Source organism: Sceloporus occidentalis, unplaced genomic scaffold (assembly GCF_023333645.1).
Source record: "Sceloporus occidentalis isolate IW3139 unplaced genomic scaffold, rSceOcc1.0.p SCAF_2, whole genome shotgun sequence".
NCBI classification, from domain to species: Eukaryota; Metazoa; Chordata; class Lepidosauria; order Squamata; family Phrynosomatidae; genus Sceloporus; species Sceloporus occidentalis.
In genome coordinates, this window is record NW_028316982.1 from 178,213,206 (window position 1) to 178,240,089 (window position 26,884).

General features: G+C 40.2%; 1 protein-coding gene across 1 annotated transcript in view; it reads left to right on the plus strand.

The window, feature by feature from the left end:
* Positions 1-25,751, plus strand: part of LOC149319379 (steryl-sulfatase-like) — a 140,139-nt gene extending 114,388 nt beyond the window's left edge. Inside the window, exon 10 of the mRNA XM_089511570.1 lies at positions 20,535-25,751. Within this exon, the coding sequence (XP_089367696.1) occupies positions 20,535-20,887 (353 nt within the window). The 3' untranslated portion in view covers positions 20,888-25,751. The remainder of the gene's footprint in view (positions 1-20,534) is intronic.
* Positions 25,752-26,884: the final 1,133 nt, after the last annotated feature.

Here is a 26,884-nt window from a genome sequence, read left to right on the forward strand (position 1 = left end):
AATGAATGCTACAGTAGCTTCATATGTGAAATGTCAAATGCATTTGTTATGCTTACTTTACTATACAGCATGGGAGAACAGCAGAATAAGCATCTTAGAGAATTTTGCCTCTTCTTCAGATACTTTTTCTTCTGTTCAGTTCCCATCATGCCATTAGCCAGAGATGGTAATGAGTGCAGATCTTGCGGAAATTACTTTTTGAAACACAATTTTCAGATTCTCCCCAGCTAGCATGGTATTTTGGGAAGTGTAATGCAAAAAAGTAACAGTTCTGAACAGGAGCATCAGCAGGGCAAAGACCACAGCTTTCTTATCCCTATCCTAATCTGTTTGAATTGCATGTAAATATTCTGTTTGAATAAACACCTTTGCTGTTGACATTTATGTTGGGCCTCCAGATATGGCACACATAACTGCAGTAAAACATGAATTGTTTTCATTTATATGTAAGGGCAGCAACATAAACTGCATGAATTAAGGTCAAAAAGAGGCTAAGAGGTAAAATGGGTTAGGGCAACTTAAAGAGTTTGGGGACCATTTTAGCTTTCCCTGTATCCAAGAGGACTGCCTCCTCTAACATGCCTGCTCTCCCATCTTTTTTGTCTCCAAATCACAAATTATTGTTGTAGTTGTGTGCCTTCAAGTTATTTCTGATCTATGGCGATCCTAAGGCAAACCTATCATGGTTGTTGGGGTTTGTTGTTTTTTTTTTTGTTTTTTTTTTTGCAAGATTTGTTCAGAGGAGGTTTGTCATTGCTTTTCCCTGAGTTGCCCAAGGTCATTCAGTGGGTTTTGTGGTCGAGTGAGGGAATCAAACTCTGGTCAATGCAGCCCTAGTGATGCAGTGGGTACTGCAGCCATTCACTTACAAACCACAAGGTTGTGAGTTCAATACCAGCCAGGGGCTCTGGGTCAACTCAGCCTGGCATACTTCTGTAAGTCGCTAAAATGAGTAGCCAGCTTGTTGGGGACAATTAGCTTATACTTTGTAAACCGCTTATTACAACAGTAAGTGGTATAGAAATATACTAGTTCACTGCTAAGCGGTATAGAAATGTACTTGCTATTACTATTGCTATATTGTAAGACCAAACAAGAACTGGCCATTCCCTTTAAGCCCTAAAACAGATGTATTCTAATTAAATGTTTTTAGGGGTATGACTTGCCATTGATGAAGGACAATTTCAGGGTGTCAGAGTGGGTGAAGGGAATCTTAGTGGCTAGAGACTGAAGTGGAGACTCTGGCAACACTTAGCTCTTGATAAAGGTGCGAAAATGACGTACTGGAGTGATTAAAAATCTATTCAGTGGCTCAATAATTTCAGTGATTAACTAAACAGCTAAATAAACAGCACCACAGCTTAAACGGCATTATTAATTGAGTAAATATTTAACAGAACCAGTAAGTCTGTTTCCTTTTTCTTCATCAGTAGACTGCTTCCATCTCCTCTTTGAACTGAATCCACCCTGAACTAAATTAGGAACGCCTGTGAGGAGACCTGAATACCCTAAAGGAACCAGATCTCTTCTGATCTAGAAGTTATGTAGGGTCAGTCCTGGATGCGAGACTACCAAAGAATACCAGGAATTGTTGGCTATATTTCAGGGAAGGAACTGGCGGAACAACCTTTGACTATTCCTTGCCCAAGAAATGGAGCTGCCATAAACTGACAGGCAACTTGAAGGCACATATACTGGGGGCTGGGGGCTGATAGTAGCTTGACTTGGGCCCAGGCCCTTCCAGCCGAACATGCCGTTAAGGAGCAGGTTAGGGAAAGTGGACGAGGAGGCTGCGTGGCCTTGGTCCATAAAAGCACCTTTACACTGACCAGGAAACCTATCTGGAAAACAGATCACATTGAGTGTATTTACCTGACCCTGAAGGCTAGGGACAGTCTGGGGATTCTGTTTGTATACCGTCCACCCTGTTACCTAACAGACTCCCTGGCTGAGCTGACACAGCTGGTCTCAGAGCTGGGGTTGGAGTCTCCCAGGCTTTTGGTCCTGGGGCACCTCAACATCCCCTTTGAGTCAGGCTTATCAGACCTGACAGGTGCAGATCGGAAGTTCATAGCTTCCATGACAGCCATGGACCTGTCTCAATTAGTCTCAGGGCTAACACATTGTGCAGGTAACATACTCAGTGTAGTCTTTAGTACAGATCAGGAACATCCGTGGGCAGAGGTGATTCACACCTTTGCTCTGTCATGGACGGATCACTTCCTGGTCAAAGTAAGACTGAAGGCCACTACTCAGACCCCCCTCGGGAGTGGAGGACCTATTAGAATGGTCAGCCCTTGAAGGCTGATGGAACCAGTTAAGTTTCAGGAAGCCCTAGAGGTTTTTATGGGTGGGAAATACATCGACCCTGTTGATGCCCTGGTTGAGACCTGGAATAACGATCTTACCAGGGCTATAGACAGCATTGCTCTCGAGCGTCCTTTCCAGCCCACATCAAATAAAAAACCATGGTACACTGAAAAACTTCAGAAAATGGAGTGGACTGGGCAATGACTAGAGCGCCACTGGCAGAAACATCAATGCTTACCTGATAAGACATACCATAAAGACTATTTGGATCTCTATGGAGAGGCAATAGATGCAGCAAACAACTCGTTCTATGCTGCATGTATTGCGTCTGCAAGGTCTTGTCCAGCAGAGCTGTTCAGGGCGGTTAAAGAATGAACTCATCTATCTTCCACCCCGAACCAATTGTTAGAACCAACTAAAGCCTGCTGTGATGCTTTTAATGACTTTTTCGCAGATAAAATCTCTCAGATAAGAGCTTATCTAAAAGCTGGCATTTCAACAGGAACAATTGGAGAGATGTCCAGAGACTCGGTGGACTGTATTAAACTGGATCATTTTGAGTTTGTACATACCGATGAAGTGGACAAGCTTCTTGGAAAGGTAAGGAGAACAACATGCCCTCTCGATCCTTGCCCATCATGGTTGACCGCCCAGGGTGGGGATGCTGTGAAAATATTATTACAATCTATAATTAATGCATCCTTCAAGGAGGGTAAATTTCCATCAAAATTAAAATTAGTGGTGGTAAAACCACTCCTAAAAAAAACCCTCCCTGGACCCCCTGGTAAGAAATAATTGCAGTCTGGTCTCCCTTTTATCATTCTTGGGCGAAGTGGTCGAGAGGGCAGTTGCCTTCCAACTCCAAGCTGTCATGGATGAAACCGATTATCTGGTCCCATTTCAAACCAGCTTCAGGGAGGGATACGGAGTGGAGACGGCCATGGTTGCCTTAGTAGATGATCTGTGTCTGGGCATCAACAGGGGAAGTGTGACCCTGTTGGTGCTCTTGGACATCTCAGTGGCCTTTGATACCATAGACCATGGTATCCTGTAACACCTGAGGGAGTTAGTTATTGTGGGCACTGTGCTCCAGTGGCTCCATTCCTACCTCTCAGGCAGATTCCAGATGGTGATGCTGGGGGACAGTTGCTCCTCTAAGAGAGAGCTGACATCTGGCATCCATCAGGGCACTATCCTGTTCCCCATGCTGTTTAACATTTACATGAAGCCGCTGGGAGAGATCATCCAGAGACATGGGGCATGGTGTTATCAGTATGCTGATGACACCCAAATATGTTTCTCTATGCCTCCGACTGCTGCAATGACTAAGGATGGCATCTCTCCTCTTGAATCGGTAATGGGCTGGAAGAGGGAAAACAAACTCAAGTTGAATCCAGAGAAAACAGAGGTACTTGCGATAGGAACCTCAGGCCTGGGAAGGGAAATTTGTCAACCTGTCCTGGACAGGGTCACACTCCCCCTAAAGAATGAAGTTCGTAGTTTGAGAGTACTCCTGGATCCGTCTCGATGACTGTCATCACAAATAGATGCGACAGCCAGGAGTGCTTGGACCAACTTCAGTTGATACGCCAACTGCACCTTTACCTGGACCAAAAGGACCTTGAAGCAGTAGTACATGCTCTGGTAATCTCTCATCTTGATTTCTGTAATGCGCTCTACATGGGGCTACCCTTGTACGAAGTTCGGAAGCTTCAGTTAGTTCAAAACATGACAGCCAGTTTGGAGACTGGTTCTTCAAGGTTTGACCACATAACACCAATTCTAGAAGATCTTCACTGGCTGCCGATTTGCTTCTGGCCACAATACAAGGTGTTGGTTATTACCTTTAAAGCCCTACATGGTTGGGCCTGAGTTACTTACAGGAATGCCTCTCCCTACATAATCACTACCGCTTTATTACCTCCTTGAAGACATTTAAGAGGGCAGTTAAGACGGATCTCTTCCAGCGAGCCTACCCACCTGACTCTGTATGAAATATATGGATCCATCTCTGTGACTAGGATTGGAATACCTTTATTCCCACTGTTGCTTTGATGTTTTTAATTGTTAAATGGTTAAATTGTTAAATGTTTACATATTTTATTGAGGAGTTTTGTAGTTGTATATTTATATTAGGTTGTAATCACGCCTCGATCCAACTGGGAGAGGCGGGAAAATATAAATATAAATTTTATAATTTTTTTAATTATATACACACACATACACCATTAGGAGAGAGAAGTGTTAACAGGTCTGAATTAGCATTTATTAACACATGTTTTAAAAAGGCAAATTCAGTTTTATTTAACTGCAGGTATTGCTGTCTCATTATGAAATACATGTGTGACAGTTTTCTTTTTTTAAAAAAAGCCAAGGGAAAATTCATTCCTTGAATTCAAAACCCACCTCTTTGAATTTCAAATAATGCATATTCATTGAAAACAAATTAAGAAATTAGCATGCACAGCAAGGTAATTGACTAAATAAAATATTTTACTTTTGTATCTTTTATGTTGGAAACTTGTGGTTCATGGGAGGGCACCCTGTTGGTTGCAAAGGAGAACAAATTATTCCAATTAAAAAAAAAGAAAAGGAAAGAAGGAAGGAAGGAAGGAAGGAAGGAAGGAAGTCACTCCTGCTTGTTGTTGTGAAGAAAGCATACATTTGGATGACGTGGTTTGCTTTGCTGTGAGTATTTCTGATATGGCAGATTCATCTGCCCAGTTGTAATTCTAAAGTTACTAGGAAAGTATCTCATGAACCATAGAATCAGTCAGATCATCCCCTTAGCAAGCAGAAGGAGAAAGGCCTGCTATCAGAGGAAGAGGTCTGACCTCAGATATCTCTTCTCCTCCCAGGGGACCCCCATCCTGAGCAGAGGCACAAAGGAAGGAACTGGGAAGTTGTGAGCTAATGAAGAGATACTTTTGATCAACAGGTTCCAATACATGCTATGACCTCACAGGTGTGTGTGTGTGTTTGTTTGTTTGTGTGTTTGTGTGTATGGTGATGGGGATTTGTCAGCTCTACAGTTGGTGTACATAGGGGGGATACAGACTGCACTTTATGCCAGCCTGTGGGCAGAGTCACGACGTAACGTCTGCATGCTGGATGCCATGACCCCACTTGCATGGCACCATTTTGGCATGCACCTGTTTACACAGCACACACCATGATGATGCCACTGTGGCGCACAGCCCAAAAGGTGCAGCATGAAAGAGATGTCATCGTGGCACACCGCTGTGCCTGTGGCGCCCCTTCCAGGGAGCTGCTTGGGGTGGCTTCTTTTTGCTCCCTCCAGGGAGTGGACGGTGCCACTGTGTGCGGTTGCTGTAGCTGATCCAGGGCTTAAAGGGGTGGCTGCATGCCACCCATCTGTATAGCTCCATAGTTGTCCATCTTGCACTTGATAGAAATGGGAGATAAATAATTCAAAACCAGTGTTCCCCCCCCCCCCTCCAAGGCAGGACTGTGGATTAAGCAAGTCATCCTCACTGCAGGCAGGGTAGCTCTGTCTACTGTTTTTCTTTAAAAACTATGCTCAAAGAAACTTAAGAATTAAAAAGGCATAGGAAGAAAAAAGCTGACTTATAGTGAATACGATCTGTGGTCCATCTCACCCAGAACTGTTCACAGTAACTAGCAGAAGTTGGCCAGTGTATTTGGAAAGCTTCTTTCTTAGACCTAGATGAAAATGTCATGTATTGACCCTGGGACTTTCTCTGTGCAGATCGAAAACAACTATGCCTGCACCCACAGTGATTGTATTCATTGGTGGATGTACAATGCAGTTGTATCATATCCCATAGTGGTTGTGAGCTTCTGCTTATTTAAAATGTGGGGTTTCATGGCTCTGTGGGGATTGGAACCCGGCTCTCATAGAGTTAAAACTGCTTCTGGCAATGCATAGACACAACACTGAAGCTTGTTTCACTCAGACTAAAACTAAGATCAGAGAGCCAGCTTGACATAGTGGTTTGAGTGTTGAACTATGACTGTTGAGACTAGGGTTTGATTTCTGCTCAGCCATGAAACCTGCTGGTTGACCTTGGGCAAGTCACATGCCCTCAGTCTAAGGGGAAGGCAATGGTGAACCTCCTCTGAGCAAATCTTGCTAAGAAGACTTTGCCTTAGGGTTGCCATGAGTCGGTAATGACTTAAAAGCACATAATACAAACAAAACTAAGATCATTCCATACACACTTACCTGGTTGATATATTTGTAGTGAATATAAGCATTTAAGAAAGTAGCACACATTTTCCACTCTTTTGCTTCGTCACCCCACCCCATTTGGATGAAGATTGCCTATTTAGACAAATAACAAAACTGTTCAATATGAGTCAATATAGAGAGTCAGCATGGTGTTGTGGTTTGTGTGTTGGAGCAAGACACTGAGAGCCTAAGGTTCAAATCCCCACTTAGCCATGGAAACCCACTGGATGACCTTGGGTGAGCCACAGCCTCAGAGGAAGACAAGAACAAACCACCTCCGAACAAATTCTGCCAGGAAATCTCCATGATAGGTTTGCCTTATAGTCTCCATAAGTAAGAGGTGACTTAAAGGTACAAAACAACAACAACAATGAATGACTATATGCTTTCTACTTTTAATATGCAGTCGACCCTTCCCATACATGGGGGTTCCATCCTGACCCCACCTGTGGATGGGAAAATATGTAGACCATCATGTCTTTTTAGATTGTAAGCCTGAGGGCAGGGAACCGTCCAATTAAAAAGATTGTATGTACAGCGCTGTGTAAATTTACAGTGCTTTATAAATAAAGGTTAATAATAATAATGCCTGATATTATTTAATGGGTGGTGACGTGTGTGTGTGCATCAACACACCCATGTCCATGCACCACCATTAAAAAATATGAGGCACGGTGAGCCACAAATTTTCCAATCTCTGGATTGCTAGCCTGCCATTGTGGCTTATTCCTTAACCATCTACTACATGTATTTTTGATTTATATATGTTATATGACGTCATGTTACACCAGGAATATACAGATGCAGTGTTTCATGTTTCCTCTCTATGGACATCTATATTTGTCATCAGGCACGATTGGAAAGATTTAGTCATTTCTTGGTAAGCTAGAACCATAGGTCAATCAGTGAATGTTCATTCAGAAGCAGGAGAAGATAAGAATTTAAAACACTTATTAACACCTACATTTCTAAACTTTATTGTGTTATTGGGTGCAGATAGGAAATGTTTAGATATTATTACTTCAAACTCACAGCAAGTTTGATGGTTTAATTTTTTTTTTTTAAGTAGCTTATTTGGTCAAAATTTCTGGCTGCTTTTCTTCACTATAAGTAGACTTGGGCTTGCCAGTTAGCCAAATGGCATTTAGCCAACATATTGGGTGAGTGGGTATTTCTAAATGTGTGGCAGGAATTCTTGGAGACAAGGCGGCTTCAAGCATTTATGAGATTAAAGTGCAATGAAAGAATTCTGCCAATAAAATGCAAGCACCACTGTTTTCTGCAATAAAAGGAAGTGAAATATAGTAACTTAAAAGCTTTATTAGGAAATTCCATCTATCAAGGCAGCGTGCTAGACAATGTGCTGTAAAAAAATGAAGGTGAATTAACCAAGGAAATAATATTTTGTTCCACTTCTATAGTCATTTTGAAACACGTAGCTTACTTCATTTGCATGCATAGCCTAATAAAGAATTAGAATATGATTATCTGAAAAGGAGAACTTTTCAAAAATTAGACGAAGCTATATATATATATATATGAGAAAATGAGTTCTCAGGCACAGATAGTCAGTGATGGGATGGCTGTTGGCTAATTGAGACTAAAAAGAATTGACCAAAGCAGGAAATGGACAAATTAGTACCAGGTAGGATTTTGTGAGGGACAGAAAGTGGGATCATATACTTTGCCTATCCATAGCACTGGGTTTTGTCTTTGGTATCACCAGTTGAAATGTTTCCTAGCATCTTAAATAAAAAAAATCCTTACAGAACTTCATAAATTTTGGGCTTACCAGAGTTTGGAAGTGGCCAGTCTGACTGGGGCATTCTGGATGTCGTGGTCAAAAAAGTAACTTTTTCTAATATCTGGGGCTAGCATAGGGCTTGGGAATCTGTGGCTCCCTAGATATTATTAGACTTTCAACTCCCACAATTCAGAGCCTTTATGACCTCTGACTGGAGATGGTGGAAGTTGTAGTCCAACAACATCTTGTTGGGGGGGGGGGGGGGCACAGTTTTCCTGATCCTGGGCCAGACCAACAAAGGAAATGATAGTGTATGAGGAAGTTCAGGTGTTCAAATTACCCTCATATTTTACAGCTAATGGAAATAATATTTATCTAAAATTTATCTAATATAACATTAGTATTTGCAATATATAAAGGATACTATACTCCTCCCTCCATTCTCACGGTGTTCAGACTCGCATCTCTCGCTTATGCGTGACGGACAAATGGAGGGGGAATGAATGGTGCGTGTGCCTATGGCACGCCCCTATACACCCCCGCGTGCACATGCCTGTATTCAACCCAATGGGAATTGAATATAAGCAAAACTCCATTTTCGCAAGGGGTCCAGAATGGACCCCTCGCAAAAAAGAAGAGGCGACTGTATGAGTACTTTCATGCTTCTGGTATTAATCAGAGGTGATTTGAGAAGATCTCTATATGGGCAGTTTAACTATTGAACAAAGCATTCAAAAATGAAATTCAGTAAACAGAAAACTGTTTACTATTTCCATCTTGACATCTCAGAAGTGACTAGGTGAATAGATGGGTGGTAGAGGAGAAAAATGAGAACAGAGTGTTTGCTGCCGTCTCTTTTATGATGCAGTTTGACTTGGTTGCTGAATCATCTGGAAACAGACAATCTGAAAGGTGTTCTATCTGCTTCTCTTCTCAGATTATGGCTGTATCTGCACTGCAGAAATAATGTCGTTTGATACCACTTTAACTGCCATAACTCAATGATATGGAATTCTTGGAACTGTAGTTTTGTGAGATATGTAACCTTCTCTTTCTGAGAGCTCTGGTGCTACAAGAAACTACAAATGCCTGGTTTCCATAGCATTGAGCCATGGCAGTTAAAGAGATGTCAAACTGCATTAATTCTGCAGAGCAGATGGAGCCTACATATGCTCTGGGTTATGTATTTATAACTGATCATGAATTCCAGCCCACATCTATCTGCCTGCCTGCCTGCCTGCCTGCCTGCCTGCCTGCCTGCCTGCCTGCCTGCCTGCATCTATCTGTCTATCTATCTATCTATCTATCTATCTATCTATCTATAGATATATATATTAAAAAGTGTTATCTCCTCTTCTTGCATAGATTGAGTTTTATTTTCTTAGTCGGAAGTAAAAAGAAAGTCTTAGGGGCAGTACAGACGGATGGGTCCTTGCTGTCCATCTTTGCCCTGCATCTGTACTGCAGCATTTGCATGCTGCAGAACAGATGCACTGTGTAAAAGGAGCCGCTCTAGGTAGCTCATTTTTTATGCTGTCATAAGGGCTGCAACACAGCCCTATGACAGCTCTTCCACCCAGAGCTGTTTGGGCACCCTTACGTAAGGGTCAATGGGGGGGTTCTAGTTTAAGCAGATATTGCTAAGATAGATTCTGAGAAAAAAATCCCCTAATCAACTGATCCACAGTCCTGTTCATGCTGTTTTCTGTGGAAATATGTTTCTCTTGACAAGCATGAAGAGTAGTCATATAGTTTATTGGCCCCGCTCTGTGTGTTATCAGAGGCATTGCAATTGTTGAGCTTTGAGCAAGAGTTATTTATATCTTGATGTATTCTGGCCTGATTTGACTTCTGGTTATTTTCCATCTATTCCAGGAAAGTAACCTATCTAAAAATAATTAAATCATATTTTTTAATTATGTTGATGCCAGTTATATTAAAAATGATATCCATGTACATAAATACATTCTCCATCATCTAAGGCAGTGGTTCTTAGCTTTTGGTTCTCTGGGTATTCGGATTTCATTTCCCATATGTTTTAGTACGATCAATGATCAGATTTTCAGTGGGCTGAAGTCCAAAACAACTGTAGGGGGCAAAGGTTGAGAACTACTAATTTAAGCAGTGCCAAGTCCATGACTAACACATATCATGCCAATGCTTAAGAAAAGCCCAGTGGCTCGAGGAATAAGTAGGTGGGACACTGGTGTTGGAATCCCTAGACTATCCCTGATAGTACTCACAACCAGGGCTGAATATGCACTGCAGAAATAATGCAGTGCAGATGTCACTTTAACTTTCATGGCTCAATACTGTAGAATTCTGGGATTTGTGGCACCAGAGCTCTCTGAGAGAGTAGACTAAATATCACACAAAACTACAAATCCCTGGATTCCATAGCATTGAGCCATGACAGTTAAAGTGGTATCAAATTGCACTATTTCTTCAGTGCAGGTACAGTCTAAGTCCTCTTGGCCTTACACCAAGGTTTCTTGTTTCCATGCCATGATGCTTCCACCCTCTCAAGGGGATTGCCTGTACTTTAAAATGCTAAGCAGGCAGAACCTACTACGAGTTCTTCTGTACAGAGAATCTGTGACTGTCTAGAAGTTGGGCCAAATTCTATCCAAATCACAAAATTCTATTCACATCAGCCAGCATGGTCAATTAACAAAAAAATGGGAGTTGTACTCAATATCTGAAGGGCCACAGGTGGTGATTTTTCAGATTGATCTATCTATCTATCTATCTATCTATCTATCTATCTATCTAATATCCCCACCCATCTCTCAAAATCTTTGTCATAAACTCTTTAAATGAGGTATCAGTTACAGTTCCCTGATAATATTGACCTTGCTCTTAGCTGATGTAGGAAATATCATTAGTAAGGAGGGAAAAGCAAGATTCCTTGAAGAATTCTCTTATTCTTCTCTTCCCCCTCCCCGCCCGTCATGGGTCCTGCTCCATAGTTTGAGAACCACTATACAAAGTGATCAGCTCAAGTGGATCAGGTCACTTGGAGATAGAACTGGACTCCAGCTGGCCTTGTGTAAACTGTAAAAAGGGGGGGGGGGGGGAAGTAAAGGTATTCCCCATTGACAAGTTTGTCGTGTCCTACCATAGGGGGCAGTGCTCATCTCCCTTACTAAGCCAAAGAGTCAACACTGTGAGAGACTACTCTGTGATCATGTGGCTAGTATGATTGCACAGAATGCTGTTTACCTTCCCACCAAAGTGGTACCTATTTATCTACTTGCATTTGCCTGTTACAGAAATTAAAATAATAGACCTCATTGATGTGAATTTATTACCCAGATAGATATCTATCCCCTACCATACCCCACTTACTGAAGCTTCTGCCTCTTTGTAGAACCTGACTTATATTTCAGTATGTAGACACCTCTGGCTCTCTTCTTTTGTTTTTCCATCATGTAAATAAATGTCATGCAACATGTTTAGCAATTTAGCAACTCAAGACCCTAGTGTTATTGTTGTGCCTCTCTTTTCAAAAGAGATACTTTTTTTAAAATGCTGTGGTTGAGGCCTAACCACTAAAACAGCCTTATTCTTCCTTTATGATTTCAGGTTTCATTAAAGAAAGGCATTTAACAGTTCCAGTAGCTAATAAAGCTTCTGTCTTACAGATTTTACCAGAACAAAGGGATTATTAATTGGTGGATGATTAATTCAATCTTTGCAGTGATCATCTGACAGAGTGAGATTATATACCAATTCGGAGACATACAGAAAGCAGTCTTCCTTATAATGACCAGCTTTATAACAGTTCATCAAATTTACAGATTACAACTCTGACAGCTCTTTGTGTCTTGACAGCATATTATATCGGTCATTCCACTAATGCAGCATCTAATTAATGCATTTTACTTTTCCATAATGATTAGAAAGGCTATTATGCCCCGTTGCTGTTGTCAAGCCTCACAGCAGTGTCCCACAATCCCATAACTCAGTAAGGCATTATGACATTGCTAAGGAACCAGATATTTTTCTTCTTCCAACTCTGTGTCTGAGTGACATGCTTTTTTGTTCAATGTTAGTCATAGCAATGTTGCAAACAAGTCTTTATGGATCTTTCACCATGCTTCCTATCTCCCCTCCTTGATATCTTTATGAAATTGTACAGATTTCCTACTGTTTTTCCTCCTCCACTTAAGGGCAGGCAACTGAACAAATTTTAAAACATCACCCTGGAACAAGAGAAAGCTCAGAATATGAGGAAAATGGCATTCACTGCTCAGCTGATAAGACTGTTATCCCCTGTGCACGGAGATACATATAATAATATTCACTTTGAAGACTGCTATGGTAGCTTTAGAAAACATTGTATGAAATAGCATATTAGAAAACACCATATGATTAGGAAGTACAGTCAGCCCTCCACATTTCCAGCTTTGACTTTTGCAGATTTGATTATTCACGGTTTTGATTAATATGTTCTCTCTAGGAATCTCTAGGTCCTCCAGTGCAACTCTGCCAAAAGTTGACTAAAGAGTTGTGCTGGAGAACCTAGATGTTCCTAGAGAAAACACTTCTCTGGGCATTTGTAGGTCCTCCAGCATGGTTCTATTATCAACTTCTGGCAGATGTTGGCCATAGAGTTGCACTGGTTCCTAGAGAGGTGTTCTCTCAGTTTAAAAGAATGGTGTTTTTTTCACATTCACAGGTGTTCTTCACCCCTAACTCTAGAGAATGTAGAGGGACTACTGTAGAAAGTGATATCCTATGGTGAAGGATTCTCAAGGACCTCTTAGGTCTAATCTGCACTGCAAAAATGAAGCAGTTTGACATGGCTTTAACTTAACTGTCATGGCTCGATGCTATGAAATTCTGAGATTTGGAGTTTATTGTGGCACCATAGCTCTCTGACAGAGAAGGCTAAATATCTCACAAAACTACAAATCCCATAATTCCATAGCATTGAGTCAGGGCAGTTAAAACAGTATCAAACTCTATTATTTCTGCAGTGCAGATTAGACCTTAGACCTTTCTAACTGTATTAGTAGGGGTAATTCTGTGCAGCCCTGTCTCCTTGAAAAGATGGCTGAGCAAAGATAGGGAGCAAGGGTCTGTTGAGTAAAGCAGATATGATCAGTATCTTGGGCACAATAAAGTTATGCACAGTTTTCTATGTGGACTTTTCAAATGTGCATAGTTGGGGTTTTTATAATGTCTCCATAGCTGTTTGCCAACATGAGGATGCCAAAGTACAATTTGCATCCAGCCTGTGAAAGTGTGGATGGAGACTAAAATTGGACTCTTCACACAATGTCCTGTGATGTGACCTTATAGCATATACAGTATGTGACACAGCTTTTGAGCTCCTTATAATGGAAGATATTGGAAGGTGGGTTTTCTGTCCTGCAGTAAGTTTTGGAGGTGGGAGCATATTTAAGCAAGGATGCAGATTGATTAATTTTTATTGAGTTTTTTCTATTTTTCTTTCCTGACTTCTCTCTAAAAACTATATCATGATTAGACCTGTCACTGAAATGTTCATTAGAAGAAAATTTGAACTAAATTAGTATACTGTCTATCAGACAAATAACTGCCTTAAAGTTAGTATAGAAAGGGATCTTGTGGCACCTTTGATGCTAACTCAGGGGTCAACAGATGGGTAGGAAGGGGTGGTGAGATGCCTCCCCCTTTTCTGACCTGAATCGGTGCTGCGGCAACCACATGCCGCGGCACCAATCTGGCTTCCGTAGAGCACAAAAAGGAATCTGAAAAAACGGCTCCTTTTTGTGCCTTCAAAGGGATGCCACAGCCATTGCCAATGGTGCAAGCCATCTGAATGGGCACGTGCCAAGATAGTGCCCGGGCAATGTGGTGAGAGCTTTGAGCATGGGGGCACTCAACCCTCACCCTGCCCACAGGCTGTCACTTTTCGCCAGTTTGTAAAGGGCCTCAGTGAGACTGTTGCATAGGCTTCCATAGACTTGGTCTACCTCCTCAGTCTATGAATGCTTATGCTACAACATCTTTCACTCAGGTGCTAAAAAATCAAAAGTGCTACAAGATCCCATTACATGTTGTTATTCCAGACTAACATGGCTTTGGAGTTTATCACACAGGGGGAAATTGAGACTTTAAGCAATGATTAACCCAAGAAAATCATGGAATTGAAATTAAAACCTGATTAAAATGAGATGAACACAAGAGCCATTATCCTGTCAATACCCAAGTAATAATATCCAGGCAATAAACAGCAAAAAATAATTCACAGGAAAATCCTGTGAATGATTTGCTGCTGTTTCTTGACTGATTATTCACAGGTTAATGGCACTTTAATCATGTTTCACCTCAATGTCATGTGAAAACCATTGGCACAATTGTGTGATAATAATGGGTTATTCATGAGATAATATCACTTTAAACACGATGTTGTGTGAAAACCAGTAGCACAATTGCTGAATTATCACAGGCTAATCACTGTTTATATTTCCAATTGTCCCCCATGTGATAAGCTCCCATGTTACTGATTTCTACCTTAAAGTTGTTATTATTGTTTTGTGCCTTCAGGTAATTTCTGACTTATGGTGACCCTAAGATGAACCTGTCATAGTATTTGGCAAGATTTATTTGAGGCTACAGCCAGGGGGCTGGCTGTTCCAGCTCCTCCATCCCCATTGGCCAGGCTCAGAGGAGGAGGAGGTTCTCCTTTCAGCCCCACACGAGCTTGCAGGAGAGGGAGAAAGAGATTAGTTGAGGCAGGCAGGTTGAGAAAGGCAGTGCAGCCTGCCTCCGCGTTCACAGTACATAGTCATCCCGGAACTGAAAGAGTCATGGCCATCCTATACACAGAGCTTGATTTGCTTAGTATGTGCTGTGGGGTAGTTTGTTCAGAGAGCCTGAGGCTGAGAGCCTGTGACTTCCCCAAGGGGTTTCTGGGGGAAGTTTACCCAGATAGAGCTTGCCTTTGCCATCTCTGAGGCTGAGAGAGTGTGATTAGCCCAGTGAGCTTTTTAATGCCCAAGCAAGGGATCATACTCTGGCCCTCCTCCACCACTGCCTCCTGCTGCGCTTCCTCAGATGCATTTACTCTCAGAAGTGTCCAAAATCTCCATGTCTTTGAATTCTATTATTATTATTATTATTATTGTTATTATTATCTGAAAGAAAGAAGTTGGCAGCATGAGCTTTCCTAATGTCTGTTTCCTCAGATGCCTTTAGTCTCAGAGATGCAACAAGATATCTATAAGGATTTCTATTCATGTTTTTTTTTTTTGGCTGTTAGTTGGTTGTGCCCTCCATTTTTCCTGAATGTCCTACATTTGTCCTACATTTTGTCCTAAATTTTGTCCCACATTTTTCTATATTTTGTCCCAGTTTGGTGGTAGCGAATTATGGCAACCCTAGACTTATGTAATTGTTGGTTTAACAAGTTTCATTAATTCAATGGGTCTGCTGCAGCTGGGACTAAAAAATTGATTTAGCTGAATATAGTAAGGTTTTGTACAATATAGACTGAATTTGTTTTCAGGAGATGGGCAGATCTATTTTTGGGTCCTGCTAGCCCACCCAAAAGATGATCAGTACTTTCAGAATCTACAGCTCCAATAATCTCATTATGCAGCACATGAGGATTTGTGGCTCTTGGTCATAGTCTATTTGTTCTTGATACTTTATTCTTTATTGTGTGATGGGTAGTTAGGTGCAGAATTACAGTTTTCATTATTTCATAACATAGTCAAGATTTTGTTTAACAATAGGCAAGATCCTGTTCAACACAAAGTCCCACCAGTGTACTTAAAGAGACTTTACAATGACCTGGAATGATGGATGCTACAACAGGATTCTTCCAAAGCATCCTGACTGTCTGGGGGAGATGAAGCTGTCCCTTTAAGCTGGCCAGCTGCACTGGAGGGCAAAAAAGAATTGTTTGTGATAACTCCTTGGGCAATAATTTAAGAAGTATAACTGCCAGCATAACCCAGTGTTATGCCAGCATAATGTCCCAATAGGATTCCAGCCAATGTTTTGGAGACTGAATATCAACAGTTAAAATGTACTTTCTCCCTTACACCTTCATTTCCTATTCCTGTTACTTTTCAGACATCTCCTTTATAAAGAAAGCACTTAGCATTATAAGTGGCAATATTCTTGCCAGACAGTATGGTATATATATTTTTAAGAACAGAAGCGCAGTAAAGAATGTTGGTTCCATTTGTTCCAGCAAGGCAACCTGTAAATATGTCAATATTTGTTGTTAAAAGTTACTGCACCCATAGGATTTTGAAAGTGTGATTTATTGTGCGCCTAGGCAATTCAGTCTCAGAGTTCCTCTGCATTTTCAGAGATCTAAGCTATATCCAGGGGGGTTTTCTTCGCCCATCTTCTGCAGCATGTTCACCCACAGGACCTTGATTATTGAGTGTAAGTGCAGTGTAAGTCAACTAGAAATTTTCCAGCTCTGTCAGTTTGTCACAGAATAACTTTGCCAGGTCTTATACTGTGAGCAGTGGCGTATGATAGAAAAATGTCTCATATAAAATTAACCCTTTAAATACATGTACCAGGAGCATTGTTATGTCACTCTCTGCTCGCTAAATCCAGCCAGTTTGCAAACTTAGGGCCTGAACAGACAGGCCAAAATAAAGCTGCTTCGGGTCACTTTGGAAGTATGCTTTTTAATGCTGCATGTGTCCTAAGAGGCCAGAAGTCGCACCAAATCCATGCTCCAGTCCTAAGGACTGGAGTGCAGCTTTGGTGCATCTTCTGGCTTCTTAAGATGTGCATATCATTTAAACATCATACCACCAAAGTGACCCGAAGCAGCTTTTTTTTGGGCCTGTTTGTTCAGGCCCTTAGTTGTTCTACTCACCATTCCTTTATTTCAGTGATTTATTTCCCACTTTTCAAGATACAGATTCTTCCAAATAACAGCAACATTTATTCATTTTTTAAAAGAAAAATAGCGAACACTGATCACCTAACTAAAGGAAAATGATGTAAAGCATATGGTATAATTGTGTTAGAGAGACTGCCAGTTAGTATTTGTTCTTGTCTATTTATATGTTACATTCCAATTTAACAATTAAACATTCACTTATAAACTCACAAAAAGTGATAGTTTGTACATATATGGGAAGAAGTATAAATAAAATGTATTTACAGCTTTTCTCAATTGTTAATCATCAACCCAGGTTGTTGTTTTTTTTAAAGTTTCTCAGAAAGGGTTTTTCTCACTAAGTCAAATCTATCACAGGTTTTTCTTGGCAAGATTTGTTCAAAAGAGATTTGCCTATGAGATTTAGGAGATTATTGCACACACATTTTTTGCCCAATCTGGGCACAGGATGGGATCAGGCCAGAATGGGGGAAAACACGTGTTATTGCACACAAAATGGCTAGTACGCTGCGGCCACCCAACACCCATCCCAAGCTGTGCTTATCCCACTGATTTTGGTAGTATGGAAGTTTTCCATCCTTCAAAACCAGCCGTCTCAGGGATAGGTGGCGGTCAGCTGGCAGCGCAGCAGCAATTTCATGGGTGATAACACCCATTTTCCCCCATTCTGGCCCAATCCTGTCATGCGCTCAGATCAGGCAAAAATGGCTGTGTGATAAATTCCTGAGAGAATGGCTTGCCCAAAGTCATCCAATGGGTTTTCATGGCTGAGCTGGGATTCAAACCCTGGTCTATAGAATTGCAGTCCAACTACACTATGCTGGCTCTTGCTTTTTGAGTCTGCCTCATGTAGAATTAAAACACTGAACCATCTGGAAAAGTACCCAGACTGACAATGGATTTTCAGGGTTTCAAACTGGATTCTTTACTAGTCCTACCTGAATATACTGAGGTCTGAAACTGAGGCCTTCTGCATGCAAAGCAGACATTTTATTAGTAAAATATGGCCTTTCTCCAGAGGAACATTTGTGATGAATTTCCCTATGGCAAGGAGACTGTACAGGTAACCTAGGAACATGTATCTGATATTATTCCCTCAGGGCAATTGGTTAGAAATGGTACTACTGGAGGTGGGAAAATCTTCACCATCATCATCCTCATCAATACATTTTATTTCTTTTCTACCTCTCTCTAAGGTATGATATAACATATTAAAATACTAAATAAAAATATTTTGTAGAAAAGGGGAAGAATATTCAATGTGATGACTAGTAGAAGTTATTTCAGAAGCAGCTGAAATACATTTATTTGTGTTAGTATATACTTCACTTTAATTGTATAAACCTTCAGAGATGGCTTCAAGAAACAAAGCACAAACATTTAACAATAACAGCATTATTATATTAAAAGCCTGCGGGAATTGTATGTATATGGCATTAAAAGGATGACAATATTAGGGAATATGCATACACAGGGCACCACAGTATACCTAAACAGGGTGCCACAGTCAAGAAGGCCCTCTGCCATTCTCTCCTATGCTTAATTTTGCCACCACAGAATGGTGGGATCATCTGGAAAAGAATTTAAAAGGACTAGACAGCATATGGGTACATTCATATTTTGTTTTGTTCCATCTCTTTTTTACCCTGCCCCAATCATTCCTGTTCTGTTATTTAGTAAATTGAAACTTTCAGTCAGATCATGTTTTTGAAGTGTGCATGTAAACTTATAATTTGATAGTTGCTTGGCTGTTAAATATATATCATATTTACTAGTACCAGATCCTATTTGATCTTGAAAGCTAATCAGTGCCCACCCTGGTTAACACTTAGATGGGAGGCCTCCAATGAATAACAGGTGCTTTGGGCTGTTTCAGAGGAAAGAACTGGCAAAACCACCTCTGAGTATTTATTGCCTTACATAATTCATGAGGCCACCATATGTCAATGGGTGACTTGAAGGCATACACACACACACACACACACACACACACAGAGAGAGAGAGAGAGAGAGAGAGTATGTGGCACCTAAACATTAGGAAGAACTTCCTGACAGTGAGAGCTGTTTGACAGTGGGACATACTCCCTTGGAGTGTTGTGGAGTCTCTTTCTTTGGAGGTTTTGTAACAGAGGCTGGATGGCCATCTACCAGGAGTGTTTTGATTCTGTCTTCCTTCATGCCAGGTGGTTGGACTGGATGGCCTTTGTGGTCTCTAGATTCAACTCTGTGATTCTGTTACATTATACAGGTAAAGTATAGTACTTTGATAGTAATTTTCACACGTTCCCTTTGTCTTCTTAGATGTAGTAATTTTCCCTATGCGAGACTGGAGTGGCTGTGATTTTAATTTAACATGGGATATTCAGAAAAGCACATGACATACATGCTATTCTTATGAATCCATCATGGAAAGCAGATAGGATTATATCTATATTACAACAAAATGCAAAAACCCCAAAACAGTGATACCTTTTTTTGGGCCAACATCATGCAAGCTTTCAAAGCTTCACTGGCTTCTTCATCATGCAAAGATGTTAAGAATCATATAGGAATAGAAAAGTGATTATGCATGATGTATTTTGTGAATTTTTGTTGGTCCAACAAAGGTATCTCTTTTATTTGTTTCATTGTTGCATTTTACTGTGTGGCCAACTGGCTACTCCTAAACATGTTTCCAGGATTTGGTATTATGGAAAAACCAAGAAGTCATTCTATGGGAAATGCTTTTTCCACTTGCAAGAGGTGGAAGTAGTCAATGTCATGAAGGATGCAGTCAGTTCATGAAGTTGTTCTCATCCATATTTACATATTCTTCTAATTTCTGTTGGTACTTTTCCTCAAGTAATGTATTCTATACATTATTTTCACTAATATACATATTTTTGTCCAACTTTCGCCATCCCCCCCCATAATAACATTTCACTTCATGCAACCATATCCTAACACAGCTGCTTCACTTTTTTGCATAACCTGTTCACATATTATGCTTCTATGTATGCAACATACATAGAAGGACATAAGACTTTGCCTGCTATCCATTTCCCAGAGGTTTTGCTCTCTCTGTTCTTAAAATCATGGAGGTATTTTTGGTCTTTCTAAAGAGTGTTGTTCAAGAGCAAAGGAGATTTGGGTTGAGTGAATATTTTTTTAATATCAGCTTTCATATTTTGAGCATTAAAATACCCAAGACCTTGGAATCTTGTCAAGAATCAGCATTAACCAAATTCTCAGATTTTATAATTCTTGATACTTTATTAGAATAATGTATTAGTGGTTTTTGTATGCCGGTATTATCATGTATATAGCATATAAGTATATAAATGACTTGTGCCAATACTTATTTTTATTTTTATTTTACAATTCTGAAGATTTTCTCAACTGTTATTTTTCCATGCTTATAGGTAAATCTATTTGGAAAGCATTTTTCTTCACTCCCAAATTCAGCCCCGAAGGTGCCAATGGCTGCTTTGAGTCTCATGTGTGCTTTTGTCATGGAAATTTTGTCACCTACCATGATCCACCATTACTTTTTGATCTCTCCAAGGACCCAGAAGAAAAACATCCACTAACACCCGAAACAGAGAGTCACTTCTATGAAATCCTCCATACCATTCAACAAGCAGTGAGTGACCACACCCAATCACTGATGGCTGTTCCCAACCAACTTTCACTGGGAAATATTATGTGGAAACCTTGGCTTCAATCATGTTGCTCTTCCTTCCTCAAGTTCTGCTACTGCAACCATGAACCATGAAGAAGAAATAAAGATTTGTCTGCAGAATGACATCAGTAATGTACATTCACCCACATGCTTTAGGGGTAAACAAAACAGCAAGAGAAAAATGGTACAGTGCGCCCTTGTTTTACGTGGAGGATCTGTTCCTGACTCCCTCCCCATGTAAAACAAAAAGTGCGTATGCTCAAGCCCCATTACAAGTAATGGGGCTTGTGCTTGCAGTGGCGCCATGGGCGTGCGCACCATTGTTTCTTTCGGTACACAGCACCGGAAGAAGCAGCATATAATGCACCCACGTATGACACAGGCACACTGTATCCATTTTAGAAAAGTTTGACAAAGCCCATTGTGATGAAATGGCCTTCCCTGAACATCTATACCTCACTTGCTCAAGTGACAACTATAAGATAAGGATACAAGGAGTGTCAGCAAATCTCTCTTTGCTCCTTGCGGCCCCATCAACAGATTATGAAAGTGACAAGACAGTTTCACTCTTTTCATAGAAGAGCTAATGGAAGTGTATACATTTTAGGAGAAAGGCATTGCTTACTGGGAAATCAAAATGCAATAGTGTTTGTCTCCATCCTTGTGGGGGCTTCCACCTCCCACCTCCATAAAGCATCTAAAATTAACTACATGATAACTGTTGGAGGAGAAGTAGCAGTTCCTCATACTAGAAAAATGCACCTCAGAGTTATTATCACTTAGAGGATTGGAAAACAGGTATCCCATTTCACACAGAGTATTTAGCCAATTCACTGCTCTGATTGATCCAGCAAATAGAAACAACTGAAAAGTTACTTTTAAAAACAATTACATTCCAAGTCCAAAAAATTGTTATTTACCATTATAGTTACTGTTTTAAAAGCAACTTTATTTTTGTTATTCAACAGTAATTAGAACTGTTCCTTTAAATAATTTTTAAAAATATTCTATTAACATATAGTTTTAATAATATAAAACAACATATATGATTTCTAAGAATTTTTAAGTATCAGCAGAATGCTCAAAACTTATGGCCTATATTACAGTCTGAGTCTCCCTTCTCCAAAATGCTTGAGATCAGAAGTGTTTTGGATTTTGAAATACCTGTATTTGCATATACATACATAATGAGATACCTTGGAGATAGTATCCAAGTCTAAACACAAAATTCATTTATGTTTCCTATACACATTACACACATAGCCTGAAGGTAATTTTATCCTGATACACAATATTTTTTAATAATTTTTTTCATGAAGCAAAGATTTTGTACACTGAACTTTCAGAAAGAAAAGGTATCATTGTCTCATCCACCCATGGGGAAAATTAGCTTGTTGGAGTATTTTGGATTTCAAGATTCAAGGTAAGGGATGTTCAACCTGTAATCAGTACTTAGTTTTCCTAAGGCCTAATTCCCACTTACCTTTAGATCCGATTCCTGAACTGATTCCTGAAACCACTTCAGCAAACACAGTGGTTCCCACTATGTTTGTGCCTGTTTCAGGAATCGGTTGAGGAATTGGATGCCTCTTTTGACAGGCCGACTTCCCTGGCCTCTCCTGCCATGCTTCCCTCCGCACTCCCAGCCATACCACTTTCCTTCCTTCCTTCCTTCCTTCTTCCCTCCTCACCTCCTTCTCTCCACTTGCCTTTCTGCCTGCCTGGATACTGGTGGCTTTGCGGGAGCCATCAGGGCTCATTGGCTCTCTCCTCTGGTCGTCATCCTCCTCCTCCATGGGATCCGCACCATGGATCCTTCTCCACTGCCTGCCCCAGCATTCCTGGTTTATTTCTAAATCAATTCAGTCCAAAAAGCCACTCCATTTTACCCACATCTTTTTGATGCGGGTTAAATGGGCAAAAACCATGCCCCCCCTTTCTGAATCACTTCAGCGATTTGGGTTAAGTGGAAACCATGGTAGTTTAAACCAGATCATGTCAAATCATGATCTGGTTTAAACCATAGTGGGAATTAGGCCTAAGTAAACCTTAGTTATATGTATAAAACACACATAAATGGTGAAGTAACATGCACATGTACCTATATACGTATTGACACACACACACACACACACACACACACACACGAGTTTTGGTCCCTTATTAAATTACAGTTTAGCCGTAGCAATAACAAGTACATTTTTATAGTGCTTACCAGTGCACTTAAGCACTCTCTAAGCGGTTTACAATGTGTAAGCTAATTGCTCCCAACAAGCTGGGTACTTATTTTAGTCACCTACGGAAGGATGCAAGGCTGATTTGACCCTGGAGCCCTCCCTGGGATTGAACCTTGTGGCTGTGAATGGCTGCAGTACGAGCATTTAATCATTGTGCCACCAAGACTCTCAGTTTCAGTGTAACTTAATTATTTCATAAGGAGATTAATTCCAAGTAATTTATTATTTGAACTCAATTTACAGAACTCAGAAAGTTGCAGACAAATAGGGGGAAGTGGGGGGAGGAGAGAGAAACTGAGACATCTGGGGGAGGCGGGAAAATATAAAGAAACTATTATTATTATTATTATTATTATTATTATTATTATTTTAAAACAGTTGAAAGTAGGATGACAGAAGATTAATTGGAGCTATCCCTGCCAAGTCGGGAGCAATGCAAAGGACACTGTTCCATCTCTGACCGCCCCCGCCCCCCCGAAACACAGATATACAGAAGCTGAATGCTCTGGTAGTTCAGTTCTTTCCCATCTACATCTGAGGCCAGCAGGCTAGCTTTAGGGAGAATAGAACATTATTGCATATATAATCGCCCCTCCATTTTCATGGGGGATCCATTCCGGACCCTCCTGAGAAAATTAAAAAATGCAAATATTCAAGCCCCATTGGCTTGAATGGCCACATGCTCATGCGTGCATCCCTATGTGTACACTATGGGCAAGAGCACCATTTTGTCCCTTGATGCTTGCCATTCATGAAAGGCCAAGGGACATGAAAGGCAAGACTGCAAACGCCGAGGGACAAGTGTATATGGTAATATCCAGGATCTGTTTTCCTTTGGCTAAAGGCCTCTGCTCACAGCACAAGTCTCTGTACAGTTTTTGGAGAGTCCTCCACAATTTGTCCCATTGTAATGTTCTTTCAACTCAATATATAATGTTTTCAGGAGGCTGGAGGGTTGTCATGTGAAGGATGAAGAACAGACATTTACTTCCATCTGCTCACCTAAATCTAGGATGTAGTCCATCACTTTGTCCTTCAACATCTTATTACTACCTCTGTCCCCCAGCTACTCCATATTGCATTTGCACTTTGAAAAAATTCTGCTTATGATGCATAATATCCCATGAGTCCACATGATCAGAAGGAAGAGAGGTAGTAGGATGGGTGACTTCAACTATCCTGATATTTGCTGGAAGTCAAACCCAGCTAAAAATTTAAGCTTCGGCAAATTTCCCAGTTGCCTGGCAGACAATTTCATTGTCCAAAAGGTGGAAGAGGCAACAAAGGGATCAGATATTTTAGATCTGATCCTAACTAACAGGGATGACTTGGTTAATGGTGTACAAGTGGAAGGGTTCTTAGATGGAGTGATCACATTCTCTTACAGTTTGTTATACAGTGAAAAGGGGAAGCCAAACATAGTCAGACACACATCCCAGACTTTAGGAAAGTGATTTCAGTAAACTTAGGGGAATACTGGGTATGATCCCATGGCCAGGAATAGTAAAAGAGAAGGGAGTTCAGTGGTTATTTATAAGTAGGATTTACAAGTAATAGATGTTAGATATTATATAATGAAGAATCTTTAAGTGAAATGGAAAATATGAACAAAACAAGAAGGAAGTAATTTAACTACATGGAATTATTTTTTGTATTGAAAATGAATACAAGGTTTGATATAAATTAATTAAATTTAGAAAGGTGTAAATAATGACAAAGCACAAAGTATTTCTAGCAGATTATTATTGTATTATTTTCTTGTTATTTCTTGATTGTTTGGTTTTTAGAGTTATATTGATTAAAATTAAGGTATATGTTTAAGAATTGTCAATTCATCAGTTGAATAAAAATTATATTTAAAAAGAAAGAAGGGAGTTGAGGGTGGAGGGAGTTTCTCAGAAGGGAGATATTGAAGAAACAATTTCAAACAGTTCCAATGAGGAGGAAAAATGGGAGATGTCTCAAGAAATCAGGATGGATGATTAAAAGACTTTCAACTGAGCTAAGTTTTAAAAGGGACATATTTAAGAAATGGAAAAGAGGGGAAATCACCAAAGCGGAATTTAAACAAATAGCAAGCATGTGCAGGGGAATGTCAGAAAAGCTAAAGTCCAGAGGAGGGCAACCAGAATGGTTTAGCCTGGAGAAGAGAAGGTTAAGAAGTGATATGACAGCCCTATTTAAATATTTGAAGGGATGTTATATTGAAGATGAAGGAAGCTTGTTTTGCAGCAGCTCCAGAGAATAGGACCCAAATTCATTCTAAAGGAAAAGAGATTCCACTTCAACAGTAGGAAAAACTTCCTGACAGTTCAACAGTGGAACACACTCCCTCAGAGTGTTGTAGAGTTCTTCTTCAGAGGTTTTTAAACAGAGACTGAATGGCCATCTCTTGGGAGTGCTTTGATTGTGAGTTTCTGCATGGTGGGGGGGGGTTGGTTTCTTCCAACTCTATGATTCCATGATCCATTGATTACAGTATTAATTGTTCTCTAATATCTTTGCACATTGTTGTAATAATATTGATGGATTTTGTTTTATAGCGTAGGATATTTTTACACAGTGCCTAAAGTATAACTATCTGCAAATAAATGCTTACTGTCATATAAATTATCCAGACAATTGCTCTCATTTTGTGGCCTTTAGGAATGACATTCTTGGAATACTTAACTGTACAATCCTAAGCATGACTACTTAGATGTAAGTTCCATTGTGCTGAATGTACCTGAGATTTACTTATTTAAATAAAGAATATGCTAAACTGTACTTACTGTCATTGTTCATTTGGACATAAATAAAGACAAGGTTAACAAGTAAGTCCTAATGAAGCTTATGAATAAAACTGCTTATTTGTCAAGGTTAATATTGTCTGTATCATCAGGTACTGGGAGGGATAATGTACTGAATGGTGGTGATAATGAAGCCTCTGGCAGTGACTGACTGAGCTCCCCTATCTATTTATAAAGAAATAGGGTAGACAGATAGGTCTCTGGTTGCTACTGAAGGAGCTGTTCTGATCCAAGATAACAGCAGGGGGAAAAGGGCTAAGAAAGAGGGAAGGAAATACATCAGAAGGCAATTGAGTAAGAGCAGGGAGAAAGGAAGTTTGATAGAGAGATTTCTGAAGCAAAATGAAAGCAAGAGCAAAGGGACATGGAGAGGTACCTCGGTTCATCTAGTTTAGGATTGTCTCCATTGTAGCTCCCTGGGATTTCAGAGTGGAGCTTTTCTGCAGCTCTCTCTGAAGATGCTAGCTACTGAATCATTTGCATGCAAATCTAGTCCTCAGTTCGTTGTCAGAGATGGAGTTGGAGTGGGGAAACAAAAGAATAAACTGAGACAGAAGGCCAGAAAAGAAAACTCCATTTCACTAGCAGCTTAAGATATATACATGCATCCATTTTAAATAACTGAAATCTTTGATGACCATCTTCTAGTAAACATTCCAAGATGGAGTTATTTTCTTCCCAGAAATAATTCTGCCTTTCTTAGTATACCTCAGAATACACACTTTTTTATCATTGTTATTTCAGTTGTTACAACACACACAGCTGGGGCAAAAAATAATGACAGTATCTTGGATATCACAAAGCAATTCCCTGATAACCAATATCATCCATTTATATTGTCACTGGAAATAGGTGGTCATTCAACTTTGTTTTCTATGTGCTTTATTTAATCACAGGATAGACTGAATACATTTAGCTGGAATGTTTGTTTACTCTTGTTGCCAGACTTGTAAGTGCTTTCCTGCTGCTATCCCTGAATACATGCAATTGGCATTTAAAACTGCATTGTGTTGCTTCTTACCTTGCTGTTTGTGCTTATATCTAAGAAGAGTAAAGAAAAAGCA